General features: G+C 40.0%; 1 protein-coding gene across 1 annotated transcript in view; it reads right to left on the bottom strand.

The window, feature by feature from the left end:
- Positions 1–21,225, bottom strand: part of LOC143374761 (potassium voltage-gated channel protein Shaw) — a 29,523-nt gene that overhangs the window by 4,369 nt on the left and 3,929 nt on the right. The window contains exons 2-4 of the mRNA XM_076823183.1: positions 13,303–13,681; positions 4,940–5,134; positions 55–1,093 (exon numbers count right to left, since the gene is read on the bottom strand). Of these exons, the coding sequence (XP_076679298.1) occupies positions 55–1,093; positions 4,940–5,134; positions 13,303–13,629 (1,561 nt within the window). The 5' untranslated portion in view covers positions 13,630–13,681. The remainder of the gene's footprint in view (positions 1–54; positions 1,094–4,939; positions 5,135–13,302; positions 13,682–21,225) is intronic.

Below are 21,225 nucleotides of genomic sequence, written 5' to 3'. Positions count from 1 at the left end.
ACCCAGCCCCAAGTCCCCGGAAAATGGGCCCTTAGGCGAGCGTCGAGAACTTACCTGTTTTCGTGGCGAACGAAACGTCCTTGGGATGATTGGTCTTGATAGCGTTCATCCGTCTGTTCTGGGGCCCCTGGCCGCCAGGGCAGCCAACGCCAGGCGTCTGCCCGAGGCCGGGGCCCAAAACGCCGGCGCCCGACGTTGGTCCACCTGGTGGTATGTGCTGCTGGGCGCATCCGGGCGGGCCCCCAGCCCCCGGCCCGCCCGACATGCTTGGCGCGCCTGGTGCCCTGGTTCTGGGCTGTTCGACCGGAAGTACGCGGCGCCTCTTCTTCGGTAGCTTGGCTCGCGCCTGCGTGTGACTGTAATACATCGCAAAGTTGCTGACGATCACGGGCACCGGCAGGGCGATCGTGAGTACACCAGCCAGGGCGCAGAGCGCGCCTACGAACATTCCGACGTACGTCTTCGGCACCATGTCCCCGTAACCGACCGTGGTCATCGTGACCAGGGCCCACCACAGGCCCAGCGGTATGCTCTTGAAGTCGTTTTTCGGGTTATACTGAGTGCGTTCCGCGTAGTAGACCAGACTGGCGAATATCACGATGCCGAGGACCAGGAAGAACACGAGGAGGGTAAGCTCCTTCGCGGACGCGCGGAACGTCTGTATCAGGATCTTGAGGCCGGAGGAGTGGCGGGTGAGCTTGAACAGTCTCATGATGCGTATGATGCTCAAGAACTCGAGGATGTCGGCGTTCTCCAAATGGGAGGCGAAACGCTGCAGGGCCAGGTCGAGGTAGAAGCTCAGGGTAGCGACCATGTCGATCAGGTTCACCGAGCTCTTGATGAAGACGCAGCGATTCGGGCTGGCGGTGATCCGTATTAGGAACTCGAGGGTGAACCAGGCGTTGCATATGCACTCGATGTAGAAAAAGAAGTCGTGAGCGTTCGTGTGCGTTTTGTCCAGCGCCCATGAGGTGACGTTGTCTATCTTCACCGTCCGGTTCACGATCACCGGCACGCGCATGTCCGGGTGCGTCTTCAGGCAGAACGAGACGATCGAGATGCAGATGAAGAGGACTGAGACTATGCTGATCACCTGCGAATTCATTTCAGGGAAATTCGGTTATGGACGCAGAAAATTCACGCGTTCGATGGTCTTCGGAGATTGTACAGTAAGTTTACACCGTGACATTAGTATTTCTACTATTCGTCTGAGGAATGTACAGAAGCAAAACTGAATGTAATCACTTTACAATGAAATAGCTCCCATAAATTATTGCCCACAGAGAAACCCTCACGAGTAGAATACAACTCAGACGCTACAAAAACGAAAAATCTAACAAGATCGTGATCATGAGCTCGAGTAAAATTTCAAGGATTATTCGCACGCCTTCCACTTCACCGCAGTTTTTAAGACTGCACTTCGTTATGCTAGCCGCCACGCGCAGAAAATTACACCCGATCCAAAGAGACCATAAAGTCTCGCGGAGAGTAATGGTGAACCATAAAAATTGAAACTGTCGCGGGTATTGTCGACGCTTTTTCAGGCTCGAAGGGAAATCCTGTTATCACGGGAGTTTCAGTATGGCTCGCTGCTTGTAACTACGCTAAAGTTACGTGCCGCTACGGCCAGATTTCTTCGAAAAAACTAGTTTTTGGTAATTTCGGTGAGCACTTGGCCGAACCGCTACCGACGTGAGAATTTATGCAGGCGATTGTTCCTCTCTCTTTTTATGTATCGGCTTAACGAGGGGGAACTAAACTGAGATCCTTGATTCCAGGACATACTTCAACAAGAAATTACCCTCGTTACGGTTAAGCCATGGCGAAGGTGCTGGAGCATCGATGGGATATATTAAGCCAGCAATGACTTTTTAACTTCACCTACTACCGTGTTAGAAATAGAATCGACTGGGATGGTGGGAGGAAATTTTCAAGAAGAAATTTCTTGCAGCTTTTGATGGGAGTAAGAATCCCCTAGTTCGAGGGTGGAAAGATAATAGGGAGAGCAATTACTTCTTTTAAAGGAACTGTATTGTATTTCGTTTTATGTTCATTTTCATTATGTATATATCCTCTTTTCCGTATATCTCTAGAAATGTAAATGCTGATATGGTGGAAAAATAGTTGTGGAATAAAGTGATTTTTCGAAACATTGGCGAAGAAAGATATTGCCTGGGGTGCGGTACACCCCGTGTGACCACGACGGGTTAAAGAAAAATTGACCCACAGTGTTTACTGATTCCACAATTTTTCAAAGTTTGGAAAATATATGAAATGAATTCCCTTCTTTAGTGCCCGGATTATCTTCGCCCATTTTGTGTCGACCCGTGAAACATAATTTTCGTTAGCTATATCCGGGCTTCTTAATACTGTCAATATATAAAAGGTCCAGGAATATGAGGCGGAGAATGGCTTCCGAGGTGACAGCAATTTCTTATACACTTTATTAACCCTTCGGAGAAAAACGACGTAATCCGAGAAAGCATCGTATCGAGGAAGAAATTGTTACTAAAAAGGGAGCAAATATTCACTGGCGACGCTCCATGTGGAATTATGCAAGTTACGCCACTGAAACTTGTTATGTGCAAAGTGGAACATTTTTCAGAGGATGAATAATGCATGTATGATTTTTCCTGGGAGCAAAATGAACTCGTGAAACTGGAGAAGCATGAAGTAGAAGTAAATTTCCAAGTTTTGAAGGTAAACCTGATTTTTTAGGGCAAGTTGGGGTGGATTGAGCAGGATATAAACTTCTCTGAATTTACAGTAGCGTTTCTGAGAAAGTTTTACAGAAACCTTGCGCAGAATCTGAGTTCTAAATAGCTAGGGGAAATTAAGGTATAAGTTAATTAATGGCGATAACGAATGCAAATATTAGCATATAAAACATAATTGATAGGCATTGCATTTTGCAATATATTATGCGTTGTTCACATAATTTGAAGTTAAGAGAAACTAATATATTACTGTTCTGCACGAATTAGCTATGCAGCAAATTAAATTGCCATAGTAGGCGATGCATAGAATTAAAAAGTTCATCGGAGAGTCTACTATGGAGAGGCTTTCATTATGCCTGTTCGTAACGTGATCTCAAATTAATCATAGTGATCTGAAAATTGGAATGAAAAGGTATTGTAATTACTTCGCCCAGGCTTCGCGAGTCGGAGTAATAGAACTCATCGTGAAAAAGCATTCGAAGTGGAAGACCATAATGACCGAGAGGGGTGTAATATAGGCAGCTCAGATAAGACGCGATAAAACGAAAATAAAGGTGAAAGAAAAGTAATTTGGAAAGTAAATTCCGGCCACCTATTCGCGAGTGCTCTTTAATCACTTCTTTGCTGTCGACTTAGTTATTCTCGGGGCGCCAGGACTTGTCATTGATAACTGACGAAGCGAAAGATATTATCGCGGAAATTCCGTGGAAATGAAATGTATTCGAAGAATTACTTCCGTGTGAAAGACTCAACGCTAATTTTAGACGTTGTCGCGCTGACATATTTCCCTCCATTTTGCTGCTGTCGTACGGGCATTCGTGCAAATTTATTTTTCATTTCGAGCAACTTTCATACAGCGGGGTTTCCAAGCGAAATCGATTGCTCTTTGCGGTCGATGTCTAGGATTCTAATGGAACTGAAATACGACGTAGTCCGCAGGAAATTAGAAGCGGGGGGGGGGGGGTTAAGTCATCATTTTCTTGATTTCGAAGTTGTTTAAAAATTACAGTCTATCAAACTTTGCAACTTTTGCTTATTTTCGCGAAAACGGGGTCTCTAAAGGAATTTATATATCAGCAACTATACATCACACGAAATTGAGTCTTCTTTCGTTTTAATAAAAAAGAATTCACCTTTCCGGAAATACCCATTTACTTCCGGCCCAAAATCTCATTTTTACAACATGAAAATTATAAACAAATTCTTGTTTCTCGAATATCGCTTAAAGGTCGCAGATTTTTTTTAAGGTTTTTCTAGAAAATAATACTTCTTCTAGCGTAGACACTTTGGAATTGACTTCCCCACGAGCTGTTGAAGACCGCGGTGCGCTTCGATTCAGGTAGCCAGCCTATACGCTTGTCTGACCATACAACTTGCATCCTATATTATTCAAATGGTGTCTATAAATGACATCGATGAGTCTCACAGCCTGCTTACGATTAGTAGTGTCATTTATATCTCGGGGACAGAATTGATAGTTGTTTTTTAAATTATCGACACTCGTTCTTGAAATGCCCACGAAAAGACAGAATTAACAGAACAATATGTCACACTTTTATGTTTCCAGTTACGTCAAATACGGACGAATTTTACTCTTTGGTACTGTGCGTGGTCTATTGGACACGGAAAAGTTATTATCGGGAATAACTTTTTCATTGAGCGTAAACTTGTTTACAACGGAACCGTGTCGTTGAAACTTTTTCAGTTTGATCCACTTCTTTGTCGCAATCAACGGAACGACAACAAACGAAAGGTTTTTTTTCTATGGAGCTACCCGCTGTAGTGTTTTAGGCATTTAATTAAGAGATGACTCAAGTAAAAAAGTTGCAATAGATTTTGAATATCAGAATAATACAAAAATCTGAATTACGAGACGAACATTCAAACAAAACCGAGTAGATCTCCAACAAAGAAAAATACTCGCGATGTGTTTAATCCCATCACTACAATTCTAGTAATCATTACAACATTTATTGTAAGTGGTACAATTAGGAAAGGGATGATTCAACACTTCGAAACAGAAATTTCTCCTAGAGCTTGAATTTATTTTGAGGTGTAGGATCATCCCTTTGTGAATTGCCCCAGCAATCTTTACGCACCCCAAAGAAGTAAGTGGAAGAAATGTTCCCCTCACTAGGGCTACTGAGGCGACTTCCAAGTCGATTCTTTCCTCGATTCGAAATCCCTGCCCCAGTAATACATAGAGTAAAACGTATACGAACCTTAGCTGCGAAAGAGGAGTAGGGTTCGTCGAAAAGCGACCACATCTGAGGCTTGAGCTTCTGCCACCACGTGAGGGTGCCCTCGTAATACGCCTCCTCGAAACCGAACTTTCTTGCCAGCTCCTCGTCAGTCGGCTTCTCGGTGTCGAGGTCCAACCTGTCGAGGACCGTCAGCGTTTCCTGCGTGTCCCGATGCTAGAAGAGCGGGTCGGGGTGGAAGAGAGGGGGATGCAACAACGATCGTTATTCGTACCTGCGAAAGTCTCTCGCTCTCTCGAGGGTGCTTTTTTTTTTTGTTTCGTGCTTTCCTCGGGACAGACAAAGCGCGTGCAAAGCGTACGTGAATCTCCACATATGGAACAAAAAAGAAATCATTCCCATCTCGGCTACGGCTAAACTTCTAACCGACTGGTTTCGAAACGATCGGATGCTCAGCTAGGGGTGCACGCGTGTGAACATATTCGGTTACTTTTTTCTTTGCTCGCATTCACTTTCCATGGGTTTTATCGCGAAGGGCCGATGGAAGCATCGTGGTCACGGTTCACCCCACGTGGCGCATTTGTTACGACTGCCACGTGGGATTGCTGGCTCTGCTGGATAAATGGCACTGCTGCGGCTTCTAGCGAACTACCAGTGTTTTTTTTAGCAGTCTTTGAAATACTGCGTGACAGCTGGCTCGATACCATTCAGGGGGAATCTCGGTCAATTTCAAGATACTGCGAATTATTTAACGGTTGATTCGTTACTTGCAGGCAGTGGTGAATGTATAGGGGATGTGCATAGTGACGGTATCTATGATTTTCAAATCGATTATGATTGTTGATAGAAAAAAATTGCGTATGAAATTCATCTAGAATATTCTATGAAATTTTAAATTATAGCAGGGTTAGGAAGATTAGAAAAAACCAAATCAAAACTAGACTCGAGAACTTGATGTAAATTAAGTAAATATAGAGTAGGGTGGTGCTTATTTGACCCAAAAAAATTATTTTTGTATCTTTTCACGGGGCACCCTGTCCGTGTGTTATGCATTCTATTTTTTCCAGTTACATTTTGTGCTTCTTAAGAATAGAAATGCAATTTTCTTTTCCACGTATTTGTACTAGCATTGGGGTGGGCTGGTAAAGCGGGTTACCATTTACTATTCTGAGGTTTACAGAGTGCCTGGTGTATGAATTTGTCTTAAGTAAAAATTACAATTTTATTTAAAATATTAATCAGCGGGTAGCAACCTCTGAAACACTATGAAATGTAATAAAAACTTTAACGAGGCCCATTGTTAAGCACCAGCCTAGAGTAAATAAAATTGCCATCTCTTCTTAGCTTATAATTAAGACAATTTCAGAAGCCATAGCAAAGCATCCACTTGTCTTTTATTCAAAACTGCCATTTAGGTGAAAGTCCTACAGTACCGTCCAAAGCTAGATCTCGCTTCTAATGTTAGTTAATTGCACTATCAATGGAGAAATAAATAAATAAATAAATACTATAGTGACGTTCTTTTTCTTCAGTATTACCAGAGTTTTAAGATGTTTAACTCTGTTTACGCTGGTTTTCCGTACGACAAACGTTATTTCTCATAGCTGATTTCTTATTCTTCAGACTATTAGGTATATATAAATGCCCCGGTTTTGCAATTTGCTTCGTATATTACGCATCAAACCTAAAACTTTTTTACGTGCTTATCGTGCAGTACCTCTACCAGCCAAATTTTGTTGTTAAAACTTTTCCCTATAATTAAAGTCCTTAGGTTTTTCTTTAAAGAAATTAAAGAGAAAATGCTACTATAAAAGAAAGTTAGACTAAACTAAACTAAACTAAAGTAAACTTAAACTAGGTTTTGGTGAACAAGCAGTGCATGAAATGCAAGGGTTGGGCTCACGAGCACTGTACACACCAAGAAAATATCGATCATTTTACCTGTGATATTTGTTGTAGACGTAATTTTTATGATAAAATTGTAGAAAAACGATTTACAAATTACTTTTTATAGCCCAAGTTAGAGTAAAAAAAGTTGAAATGGCCGGTGCTGTAGGACTCTCCCCTATACTTATTTAATTTAGCCTTTCACAGACCAACGATGTTCCTCCTCTGATAGCAATTTTGTGAAAGCACTATTGCTTCGAAACCAGCGTCAACGACACAGGCACTGTTTATCCTCCGCACTCACATTGAACTCCCTTGTACGTTATCGAATTTGCAATTACATTGGACAAAAGAAAAGTATTTATTAACGATAAAGAATGTAGATTCGACATTGCATCCATGTCTATCCACTGAAATGGCTACAGTGGGCTCTTATTCAACATACAACGTATACATCCATCACATTTGAATTCAAAATGTGAGGTCGTGGCTTCTATGTTAGATTATGTGCATTCGATATGATCATGATTGAACGCCAAGCTTTATTACCGCTTTTAAAAAAATCCATCTCGCGCTATTCTATCTTCTTAAAAACGGTAATAAGACGTCCACAGAGCGCGACTATCAAAGCGTCCTTTAATCTTCGCGCGTTTTCTACGTTAAAGGGAGCGAACAGGTTCTCGTAAAATAAAATGACGCGCGATCATGACGTGACATTCACTAACGGGTAACACGTTACAGCATTCGATGATTTTCCATGGAAACAGTAATGATTTTTCACCTGGCGTGCTACTCGATCGGTCCACGCTCCTGTTTTCTGATAATAAAGATGACGATATTTAATTCGAATTGCAAACAGGGGCCATCGATCTTCCAAGTGCACGAGGCGCATTTCAATGCATCATTGAATGAACTGTATCATTGGGGCTCACACCTTCGTCTCACGATTAACCCTAATCACTGGGGAAGCAGTTTTCTCTGTTCACATGGACTTGTCAGTTTGTGCATGTCGACGCGACGAACTAAATCCGTTCCTTCTGATCGATGTCAATCAAAATGTAAATCTTTGCAATCAGTTTAGACTACGTATCGATGATCTTTAGTTACTTTGCAAAAGTAAAAAAGTAAGATGAACTACAAAGTATAAGAAGCTTGAAGTAAAACCTTAAATCATTCACTGTATACTACACGACAATCTGAATATTTCTTTAAATGACAAAAAACGAAAGCTCACTTTAATAAAACCCGCCGCAGTTTTTGCTACGCTAGCTGTGTACTATACCTTGCACCTAGCGTCATTCCAAAAGCGATTTCCACACCCGTGCCCCACCCTTGTTAGTACTCATTTGCGAGTCCGACTAGTAGGCCCAGGTTTAAATGCATTCCTCTCCTACCTTGTGCTTTAACAGTTAAAAAAGATTGAATTTATTGAAGACAGGTAAGATCGTCGGTTGACGGTATTTAAGCCGAATATTCCGCGGCTAATTCCAGGGCCGCGCGCCGCCATACTTTGAAGTTAATTGAACGGCGATTGACAATTTCGATAATGTACAACGCACCGGAGTCTCGTGGACTGGTATGCTACGATTGCGGCGAGCCGCATTTGAATATTACCGCGAGCCTGTCGTTGCTGGATTTTGGCGAATGCGATATATATATATATCAGAAGCAGAAACGGCGTGGTACACGCGCGACCTCGATTAGAGGAGGATATAGGGGGTAGAGGGAGCGGGTGCATGATCCTGAGACGTGAAGTTAATCGCTCCGAGACGGCCACGGTGCAATGAGAATTCCTTCGCACGACCATACCACTCAGATATCGTCCAATTGCGGGGATAGAGCTTCGAAGATTAAGTTCGCGAAAACTTCTTTCGAACCTGGAAGTTTCGCGATTTTCGAAGGCCCCCGTTCCAGGAGAATAGAAATTGCTATTCCGGGCACGCAATAAGTACGTTACATCGATCCGAAGGGGTAAATGGTCGTCGTAACTTTGTTTGTTAGGTGCTCGCTTCGCGATGAGATAAGTGAAGATTTTAGAGGGCGTTTTATTGATTTCGTTATGAGGTGCTCTTAGCAATGCATTCTTGGCGTGAAAATTACTTTATTTTTATTAATTTCGTGGTAGGAAGGCAGCTTCTGTTTCGCGAGAAAAGGAGAGATTTAAATTCGAGGATTTTCAGGTGTTTGTTTTATGTCTTTCTGAGGCTTCAGTCATTGTCTAGTTACTAGTGATAGTGACCCAACAAGGGAACATATCGAGCTGACAATTGCCGACTTTGATGCGACTTTGGAAAAAAATAGTTCTGAAAATAATACATTAAAAGAAAACAGATTTTTTTCGAATTTTCCCATTTACATGTTTCTTACACCTCAACTTTGAGGGCCATTTTCACCCCCTCAACATGAACGTAAGCCGATAAGAAAAAATACGTGTCAGAACTACTTTCTACCAAAGTCGCATAAAAATCGGCGATTCTCACCTCGATATGTTCCCTTGTAAGTAGCAAACGATGCAGTAAATAATACTTTACGGTTATCAAATCGCCATCCAGTGGGTCACGGTAATCTTTATGTTTGCTCAACTACCCAAATTCCACTTTTTCCATGAAATTATTTCATAATTGTCGTGTTCGCCACTGAGAGAATGGTTTACGCCAAGGATGACATAAGCTGGTTTATCAAGATTTTGAAATATTTTTGCGAGTAATGGAAAACCGCGGGTAATTCGCTCGGGGGAGAGTTACTCAAGAATCTTTCTTGAATAGGTATTGTCAGGCGCTACCTTGGGAATCGCGAATCTTGGTCGCGCAGCCACGAAGATATATGAATTACTTTAATATTTCTGAGGGAGTTTTGATTCCTCGTATCGCGCCGCCAACACCGAGTTTTACATTAGAAATATTATATTTTTTGTCAGTGAATGCTATTTCTAGTCCATGCATATATTATTCTAATTACGTAATAAATTGTATTATGTTGGGGCAGACCAACTGATAACCAGTAGGTGATAATGTGGTTTACGTATCCACCACCCACAGTGCGAGTTAAGAGATCTTATCGTGTTTACGGCAACACAAAGATATCATCTTAATTTTCTGCTATCACGATAGCTATATTTGTACAACTATGCCACACAGTCAACATGATTTATGGGAACGTGCAGAATTTTTGAAATTACATGAAATTATTTCTATGCTGTTCCTCTTTAGTATTTGTCGTTATGTCCGCTTCTACACGATGCTGGTATGAGTTAGGAAAGGCTTTCGATAATAAAGATTTCAGGGGAACGTTGCAAAGTAAGGAGCTTTCATAAAGTTCGAGTTCGAGAAATCTCTGGTTTGTTTTATAGGTACATTCTTTAACAGAGTGCCTTTAATATTCGAATGTACAAATGTAGATATCAATAACGCGAATATATAATATGTATTTATTTATAAATTGTGAACTCAGAAACATTGTCCAGTTAAAAAGCTACAGAATTTAACGAATCTTGAAGTAGCACCTTTTACAAATTAGTATTTATTTTTTCTCTACTTTTTAGTCAGAAGATTTTGTAAGAATATTTTATTTACGTTCAAGAATTTAAACTTCATTTCCCAACTTGAATTTCTTTGATATTACGTAAGCTCGTTTCCCTAGTCGAGAAATAAAATCGAGACTTTATGGAATCAACAATATTAAATGCATTCTTTCACTTTCAATCATTGTTCAATATACCTCGAGTGCTTTTCCCTCCGACTTATTAAATGTGAACTTCTAACGTCCAATCTTTGCTCGATTCCATCAACACTTGGTTGCCTTAGTGGCTCGATACGTTTGAAAGTCTTCCTCCCCTGTTATTCCCAACAAAAGGACAATTTATCCCGGAGAAAATAAATAGCCGTATAAATTTCAACGAAATACCAACGCCAGAAGGAACGCACACCGCCACAAATCAATGGAGTTTAATCAAAACACAAGGGTGTCCTCCCCAGACCGCTCTTAAGTTCACGCGCCCCATGACATAAATTTCTCAACTGCCCTTCTTTTCTTGAATCGTCTACGGTCAATGTTGCAAATGGCCTACATTTAACTCGCACTAAAAAGGGTCATAAAATCTGGTTGCAAAAATGTGCATTCACCAGCAAAATGATGACTTAAACTCCCCCCTATTCAGGATGTGTTTACTGTGATTAGTAAAAGTTGGACTCTCTCTTCTATTGCAAGATCTGTCGGTGATTTTATCAGAGGAATAGAGTGCAACCACAGCAACTGACAAATATAGAAAATGAAGGAAGAAAAAACCACACAGTTTTTAGATACTCCCACTCACCATTGATTCTGATAACTTAATGTAACTAAACGAGATATGGAAACTTCTATTTTCTCATTTTATCCATATTAATAAATACAGAATGAAGAGGAATTGAAGAAGCTATTGCTTTCAGTTTCAGTTCGCCAGTGGTAAGTACTAGTATGTAGAATGCCGTGCCGTATTGACCGGACGCGCAGTAGTGTAACCATGAAATAAAGGAAACATGCTGATGAAACTCCGTTGGGTCAGTGATTACCGGACACACGGTGGATTAATCGATCGCCAGGAGGTTAATTATAGCCAGAAGTTCAAGATAATTTAACACTTTGTTAGCGCGGGGGTATTAATTTTACATTGAACTCGTATTATTTATCAAGGCTGCCTATCAAAGTGAGAAGAAAATTCGCATTTAAATAGTGATTGATAGTGGAAAGTAGATGGACCCTGTGCAACTCAAAGATATTGATATTGATATTGTTTCAAAGATATTATATCTGTTTTAGTTTCAGTTGGAAATTAATTTCATTTCTTATGTTTCTCGAATTCCTATCGATGCTGTAACTTAATAGTGAGACGAAGGCATAGAATGTAACCAATTTTATAATATTTCCTTTTCAGTGCTATCAGATCTGACAAATAAAATGAAATTATTTATCTAGGGGCACACAAAATAGCGAGACATTTTGCGGAACACACCGAACTTCACGATTTAAAGTAAATTAAAATAGCAACCCACGTAAACACCATTTTCCAGTGAGTAATGTTGTAAATAAAGTACTTACTAACAACAATGTCCACTCGTTACTTTAAACACAATTGATCAAGTAGAAAATTTCATAAGATTTCACTTTTCCTTAAGCTTATACCGAAATATTCCGCTGTAGATATTCAAGTGACCTTTTTCTTTTCTTTTCTTTTCTTTTTTTTTTTTTTTTTTAGCAAAGTTAAAGGCTTTTAAAATGCCTCGCTATCGCAACAGGCTAGCGATTACGCGACAAGGGACGAAATAATCTGCCACAATGGTGAGCGTTTTCGATTTTTTCGTACTTGCATCCTGTGCACGTACGCCACAATGGGCACATCAATTTGCTCGTCTCGTATATGTCGTGCTAGTTTCCATAAATCGATGATTGTGCTTGCACGGTACAATTTAAGAAAATGTCTGCGTCGAATCGATCTTTAAAGGACGCGGGAAAGATTTATTTCAGTTTGCCTGAAATGGACCATTTTGTCTTGCGATGTCAATTTATTATACTACGACTACGGCACGACGAACTGAGAAGCAACTATTAATTCGTGTGAAACATTTCGTGGTGCTTCAGTTTTTGCGGTCCAATTTACGAGATACGCGGAGAGTACCTACGTACTATGGTGAAAACGTTCCATCTACTTTTACTGTTCGATCTTTTCAAGCTAATTTGTTATCCCATTCCTGTGGTGCTGTTTATGTTTAGAATTTTTTCAGAATTTTACAGATTATCCGATGAATTCGTGTAAGGTACGCGCGAGTCGCGAAGATTTAGCGCCACGTAATTAGCATTAGGTGACCCTACATTTGTAACTGGGAATCTCGATCGAACAAACGGTAACTAGATTAATGAACAAAAGTGATGCACAGCCGATTATATCAGGCAATTTGCATTATATAATCGGCGACTGGGCTTGGTAGTGTATGTACAGTGTACACTATGAATTAAACGACTGCGTTGTAGATGAAATAAAATGGACGCCAATTGGGTCACGTGGTTTACACAGTGCAATGTATCATGTCCGTGATTATTGATCTAGATTGAATATAAACCAGTATTATAAACAGACCAAACAAACACATTCCCATTATACTGTATAATAATGGACTTTTACCTATTTCATCAGCGACGCAGATTAAGTTGGAAAAATTCTTTCATTTCTCGTTTTCGAGTTCCCTCCAGCCAATTCAATTAAACCTCGAGCCTTGAAATTTGTACGCGACATAAAAACATTTCACTGCTCCTATGAGTTGACCGCGATGGAATGCATCCCCTACCCCCGATTGCAGACATCAGAGTAATATTACAGCCAATGTAAAAGCACCCCCTAACCCAGTTCCCTTGATCTGCGTCCAGAAACAGATAAAATCGCATCTACAGATAGTATCTAGGTGAAGCGAGAAGAAAGAAATGAAACTCGAAGCGGATAGACCTGGGGTTCAGCGACTATGTACCTGGGTGTAGGTCATCCAGCAGCACGGCTCCACCTGGTTGGAGTCGAGGCCCCAGAAGTCCAGCTCCTCCTCGAACAGCGGCCCGCAAACATCCGTGGGATAGTGAAGCTTCCCCGTGCGATAGTAGTTGAGGACCTGTGCAAAGACCCCCGGATGCCTGTCGAAGAAATACTCGTTCAGGATGGGGTCGTAGTTGGCGAGGGCCTCGGTCAGCCTCGAGAGCCTCGTCGCGGGGATCTTCTTCAGGGTCGCCTTGTACGTCTCGTGCCGGATTCCGCCCACGTTCAGGACCACGCGGTTCTCCGAATCCATGTTTAGAAGACTCATTTTGATCACGGCTCTGCTACCGCCGGTCCCGACTCAGAGAAACCCACGCGGCCTACGATCAGAGACAAAGATGGCGGTCATAGGGGGGAGAACGAACGAGGTCCCCTGCCGGGTTAAATTGAACAGTTTGCTCGGGAGACGCGAGTATGTATATAATACAGGTTTCAATCTAAATTCGCAGAATTTCCATAGGAGTGTGATTGGTAAAATGATGCGTAAACAACTTAGTTAAGTCAAAGACTGAGCTATATACTTTCGCAATAACATTCTCATAGTAGGTAGTAACGATATGAGAGAATGTTACAAGTTTAGGTAGGCAGTCAAATCACTAATAAATCAAGAATTAATTGGCAAAAAATACTTGACTGATCTAATTGTAAGCAGTCCCCTTAAGCCGGTTACGTACCTCGAGTCTTTGAGGGCTCTTTTAATTTCGGGAGAGGTACAAGGAAATTGTTAGTAAAATTGTACGTGGTTACTGATACTGCTCAGAACAATAGATGTTGTTTGAAATTATTTTAAAAATATTTCACAGAAGAGAGTGGGTATTGCAAATCAAGACCGGTCAACACGAATAACAGAGAAATTCATGAAACCAGCGGATGAATGCACGGGGATTACAAAAAGTCCCATTACAGGTGTCGCTCTGCGCGAATACAGTGTGTTGAAAAAGGGGATGCAATACTCGCAGGGTAGATACTCACTAAATTGAGGAAATTTCTTTAACATGAATAGAAAAAACTATTCTAGAATTATAATCCAGTTTTGGTTCTAGTAACGCAAGTTCTAAAGTATTTACGTTATAAATATTGAACCACTATTCGTGTCCTGCCCTTCCGATTCACGGCTCGCCAGTCACGAATGGTGATAAAATTGCGTTTTGGACCAATGAAAAACTTTGTCAGAAACCGAAACGAGTTTGCCAGCGAGCGCTTTTTGTCAATTCCTTTGATTTATGGGAATGTCGGTCATCAATAAAGAGGAATTTAATTTTTCGATCGCTCCGCAGAAAACTCGTTGTTTTTTTTTTGCCACGAATGAAAAAGCCGAGTTTTTCTAACGAACCTGCCAAAATATGATCAGCGCTCGTCCAGTATCGAGGGCCTGCCATCATTCTTGAGAAGACGCGTGAATTTCAAAGGCGTTCAACTGAGGGAAAATGGCTATTTGTTTTTGATCTAGCGACTCTACGAGAGTAACATCAATAATACCCTTCGAGTATGCGAAGATCGATAGTTGTAGTGGAAAAATGTCAAGTACAAGGAGATTGTTAAACGACTGTCAGTAAACAATTTTTTGTAACTTAAAAAGGAAACCTTGAATAATCTTTGTTCATATAGTATATTTGTTTTGAATTCCACAGTTGCTGTTAAGAATCACCCTGTCTTTGTCGATGTGAAATTGTAAGATTTTTCAAACAGTGAGAATTTTGAATAAATATGGTGATTAGTAAATGTTCAGTTTCGACGAAGTAATGGAAGAAATGGAATTTTTTAGTGGAAATTTTACTAATTTTATATTCAACGCAGCATTTTAGATTATTTTTCAATTGTATCGTGCAGCCGTTTGCGACAATTATGGAGAAAGGAATCTTTTCGAATGTATTACTTGCTGATTGCACTTCCCTTGAAACTTTTCAACAGCCCCAATATTCTCTAATTATACGCTTTCGTGACTTCGCCATTGACGTGTGCATATTTAACAATTGCACCTTAACTGGGACAACTAAAAATACGAGCTCTTTATTGCTCCTCCATGTCTAAACTTTTCATCTTGGGATGCATGTTACTTTGCCTGCTAATTTAGCACAAAAATGGGTCCCAGTTGGCCGGTAGCCATCGCGAAAGCGAGCCAATATGTGGACAATTTGTGCAACGAGAAGCAGAAAAAAGTTTTTTCCGTACAAACCGAAAAGGAATAAGTATCGGAAAGGACTGGAGCCACTTTCAGATAGCTGAGAAAAAGTGTAGTGGCCTTAACTAACAACCAAACAATTAATTCAAATATAAAACGTAAATACACTAATTCTACTTACACAATTATCTTCTCATATTGGTTAGGTTTCATTTGTAATATATTTATGAGATTTGTTGTAACAGGGTTGTTATAGTGGCCAATAATGCTACAAGAACATCAATGACGCTGGAATCTCTATCGATAGTGAATTGCTGACAGGAATCGATAATATGTGACAGGATCTGCACGAGGTTTCCATGAAACCGTATCGAAGGCGCTATTCAAGTGATATTCCAACCCTGTCTAGTCGTGATTAACGTATCAATCGTCTGCTAACCTGATTCGTGATCCCTTAAATGTGCTCCAAGTGCCACATGTATTGTGGAAGCATAAAATGGCATCGCAAAAACCACTAAAATATGTACAGCTGAGTAATGGAATATAAGAAAGCAAGGGAAAACGGTTTGGATCTAATTATCTCTTTTTCGGATAAAAATTATTTAGACTAATAAGAGCTTTGAAAAAACGTACAAATTTAAAAGCAATTCCATTAAATATTTCTACTCTTTTAAGATGACTATAAAGTCGAAAAGTATATTTGTATCGCAAAGTTTAATATAATTTTACATTAACATTTTAAAATTAATCCGTTCTCCAGAAATGCTTTGTAAGAGAATTAATAAAACATCCTATACTCCAGTAATTGCATTATATTAAAATCTATGTTCATGTGTTTTCAAAAAAAAGTTCTTCATTATTGAATATTTCCTAGGATAAGTAAATTAATTCCTCGTTTACTTTTGCTCATACTGAACGCTGAAACTAAAACATATTTCGTCTTTCGTTGTGAAATTCAATTGTACGTTAGACCATTTCATCAGAATTATTTCATACCAGGATTTTCCCACAGTTTCCATAGAATCCCCCTTTTTTAAAAAAAGAGAAGTTTCTCTAATTTTTAATTTCATTTCCATCGAAACGAGCCGTTGTCATTGACCGTGTATTGACGCCGCGACCAATTTCGAATATCGCGTACATCAGGTCGCAGCGCGCATACCATTTTTGTCGCAATTTCGCTGTATCGTTTCATTGAATTAAAACTAAATTGAGCTGTTCGAGGCACAAGCAAACAATACACCTATCAAACGAATGCAGTAAAAGTTCAACTTTAATCCGAAGCAGTAATTTCTATCCAATTTCCTGTTGGGGATTCACTTGGAAAGAGGGCTCTGATTTCGTATATAGCGAGGATAACGACGATCCTGCGGTTTGCGCTTCATGTCCTTCACTTGACACGATCACGAGGACAGGCATTCGCAATTTCGTGGCATAGAAGGACGAATTAATCGGTCCACGAAGTAACTGGAGATTGATTGTGAATTTTACGTCCATTTTGTGAACGTTGCATACCAGATAGAATGAATTACATGTCAAACAATATAGGATAAAGTAGCCGAATGTGAGACCCATTTCTGAGATCACTTTTATTAAAATTCGATACACGTTTTAAAAGTAGAATATGTATTCTTTAACAAGAATAAAAACGAAAGTCATTCAAATACGCAGATAAAGAAAAATGGGTTCCTAATATGAGACGAGAGTTTGTTTTTTTTCTAAAACTTATTTTTTAAGTTGGCAGTAGAACTTTCACGGGTCTCATATTTGGGAACAATAACATGGATAACTACTAAGTAGCTGCGAAGTTAAGTCTTCGTCTTTTAACTCCATTGCAAGCACTATACGGGAGTATTTGTGAAAATCATTATACATTTACCACTTTAGAGAGAAATAGCATCGCTATGACATTCAAGAGTTCTGTAGCGGAGATAAGCTGGGGTCTCATATTAGGAGAGGTCGTCATATTCGGCTACTTTACCCTATTATAGTGACCAAAAATTGATGACAAAAGAATTTTATTTGTTTTCTGCATTTACTTATGCAGTGTTTCTTTTTCTTCTTTAAATAGTTAAATACTATTTTTCTTAAAATCTTAATTGCTAAGTATCTGGTTTGATGTTAGAGATACGAAGACAATTTTTATTAAAAAAATTTACATATTTCAAAATGTTACTGGACTCTTTCAACTCATTTTTTTTTTTATGTAGAATTATCAGATTTAGAGTTTTACCGCCAAATACTGGACACCCTGTATAATCGGCAGGATATTTTAATCTGGTTGAAAAAATAAATTCTGCCGCGAGGCGAGCAAAATTTGCACTCCGTATTTTCGGACCGTCTGAAAAGTGTCTGAAAAGCAGCGTACGATGTGTTCTTTAGACATGAACTTTGAGAGGGCTTTCGTGTTCTCTCTTAAAGGAGCTGCGCACACACCCTGGCCCAGCGGAAAAGACCTATAGAGTATTTTTCCGCGGACGGAAACGTCGTTAAAAAAATTCTCCCGTGCTGAGTGAACTTATTTAAACGTTTTTCATTTCAAGCTTATTTTCCCGCGTTTTCAGCTTTCAATAAAATGCTGCACCCATGCGTGCATTTTTAATTTACCCTTCGGAACAGCTCGTTACAAAATCCATTGCAGTGTTTTCTTTTATTTTGATTGAAAAACATTTCTATTATTTATTAAATAGCGACATAATAGCGGTCAACTTTATAGCCAAATGCAATTAAAAACGACAAAGTATTACTCGTAATTTTTCGCTGAACACGCTCCGTTAAAGATTAATCAAATCTAATAGATTGAAATCGAGGAAAGGGAATAGGTCCTACAAGAAAACTTTAACGATAAAATTCCCCAGGATATTGGAAGTTTCGTAGAAGTCCGCCATGCAATTGACGTGTCGACAAGCCAGAAAATTTATTATAACACTCTATCGCGTTTCACTGAAATTGGATCAGGAATTTCAGTATAATTTAACGAGGCCCATATCTAACGTACTCGCTTATGTAAATGGAGCTCCTTCCTTGTTTTTCAAAGTTCTCAGTCTCTCGGCGTATTGAAAAAGCTGTCCCCTTCGTCCCCTTCGTCACCTTCGTCGGCATTGCTCGCTGACGCGGTAAATGAGAGTTAATAGCGAGTTGAAAAATTATTTTGGACCGGCTCCAAATTTCTGCCCTTGGTCTCCGTATTATTTTTTATTATCTTCCGTGGTCTCTTCCCTCGCATAGGGGGCCTCGTAAATCAATGTGGCCCTGCACTTTCTCACGGTTTCCGGTCCGACGCGCAGTTTAAATTGCGCGCATTTCTGGTTTCTAATTTTACAAACGATTAGACTTATTTGGAAGATTAGAAGAATATTTCGTGTTGGTGATTTGATTACACATTTGGGAAGAATATTAAGCAAAGAAATAAATAATCGTCAGCTATTTTTATGTTAATTTGCTGTGTCACAAGTGAATTATGAAACAACGTGTAAAGTAAATTTTTAATTAGAAATATTCATATTACGTTCGTGTTTATCCCCTGAATTTAGGATACTGCTGCAGAGTAGTTTACCCTGCATATTACAGCGCCGTTACAAATTCAAAACATCAGTGTTCCTATGCACCATGGTACTAAACTAACAAATAACACTTTAAATCTGATTTCAATTACTGACAAGTTAAACCGTTAATCTAAATGGAATGAATTAGAAAAGTTATAAATCATTTATCCTTGAATTTGGGAAAAGCTTCACGCGTAACTCGCTTTTAGTTCGAAAGATGAATAAACTATTCCAATCTGGAACAGCGCAGTATCATATAATTGCAGCGTTTAGAAATTAAGATCAGTCGAGGAGTCTCCCCTCTGGAACTCCATAAGTAAAACGAAACCCTACTGAAATATTCACTGTTTCCTTAAATATGCCGCTTAATGTATGCAATTTGAACGCTATCGCGCAGAAGCCTACACACTGAAGCTATTTTCTGCTCAAATGCTTATCTATCTTATTGCTGTAATCCGCAATTATCAGATTACCCACTAGATTTACAGTTCAGGATTCCTGCAGCGCTTGGCCCGGTTTAATTATGGCCCCCGTAGAGCGCAACGACCCTTTCAACTAATTACATATTATTACGATAATGGCCGCCTTAATCTTTTTTATTCGGAAACACGCGTGGCGAAACAAAGTAATTAATGGGTATAGCACTGGATATGAGGAATACCGATTTGCAGTTGGTCATTAGTTCCCAGATAAAAATATTCTGTCCAAGTTTTAAGGTTCTACCACAAAATTCTTTAAGGGAAGATTAAGGCGTCACTTCGTTACAGATATGGCGGACTTGAGTGCATGCTTAATTTCTTCAGACACCGCAGCGCGATCGTTCGGGTTTAACGATCTGGAAAAGCGATTGCTACTCAATACGCGAATAATCGTTGGATTTCCGAGGTCCCCGATAAATGGGAAGAACGTTCGCCGCGAATGTAAAAGAATTTAAATCGTTCCGTCGGATCTGAGAGGTCGGTACTTTTAAATTCAAATCTGAAACTATTCTTGCATCCCCTTCGTAAGAAATTCACTTCGGATAAACTACGGAGAAATGCTTGCGCAAGATACTCTTAATGGACGTGCGCTCGCAGGATAACCGTTTCACAGATGTCCGATACTTGTTCGTGTTGTCTGAGTCTACTGTGTGTCTAACTTCTATCGAATTGCTTAGAATGAAATTGATTTGATTCGAATAGATGTATAATTGCATTCGTCGTTTAAGAAAGGTAGGTGGTAACTGCTATTTTTCCCTTACAATTAGTAATCGAAATGAAAAATAGCGAATTGGCGTTATCACCTGAAGTTGTTATATCAAATAAATCGATAGGTTGTTTAATTCTAAGTGCATACCATTCTCGCCAATATAGATGACTCGAGTATTATTATCTGTATTCTGGTGATAACGATTTCAAAAATACAGTTGCACTTGTTAAAAAAATTTCCAACGGAACTGCGACGGCTGCCGCGATATAAGAATAATCTACAAGTGGTTCTAACCTTAGAAACACTGTGCTCGAGAGAGGGTTGCAGCATTCAGAGTGCTTGATTCTCGGTCAACGTTCGCCACGAACCACCTGCCAACACGACTTCGTGCCCGGCTCCCGCGGAATCGTAAAGTCAGCGATCGAGTTTCAGACTGAAATACAGTTTTCGCGGAGTTGCAAAGTTTTTAGGATGAAACACAGGATTTCGTGACAGGTGTCTCAAAAGCCTTTCGCCGATAAGGAAAGTTAAGAGAAGCAGGCGGTGCGAGAAATATGCCCACCTTTACAGCTCGTTCCTTGTCAATTAATTGCACCGTGAGTGTAAAGAAACCCCCATAATTCTTAATATATTTAATTATTTTATTTGGTGCGATGGTTGTGCTTGCATCTGGGTAAGCAGAATTTTCTTTTTTTCGTTTATAAAAAGTCACTGGCATTGCTTTTGCATCACCATATCTGAATAAACCAGAGCTGGAAATCCGAAGCCTCGAAAATGGGCAGGTTCGGTCAAAAGTGAAAACTGCTGAAAGAAGACGGGCCCTGTCGAGCCGGGAGAGAATCTAAGAAAATCTAGGATCAACGCTCGCGTGTCACGTACGATCACGGAAGCTCGTTTGCCCGACGTAGTCCGATTGACGAACACCGAAGCATACTACGTAGCAAAGTGGTGTATGGTGGAGATTTCTAGGTCGGTTTTCCAGTCGTGACGTCACCAGAGGATTTTCACGCGC

This window comes from Andrena cerasifolii, chromosome 11 (genome assembly GCF_050908995.1).
Source record: "Andrena cerasifolii isolate SP2316 chromosome 11, iyAndCera1_principal, whole genome shotgun sequence".
Classification (NCBI taxonomy): Eukaryota; Metazoa; Arthropoda; class Insecta; order Hymenoptera; family Andrenidae; genus Andrena; species Andrena cerasifolii.
This window is presented reverse-complemented; position numbering and strand designations above follow the sequence as displayed.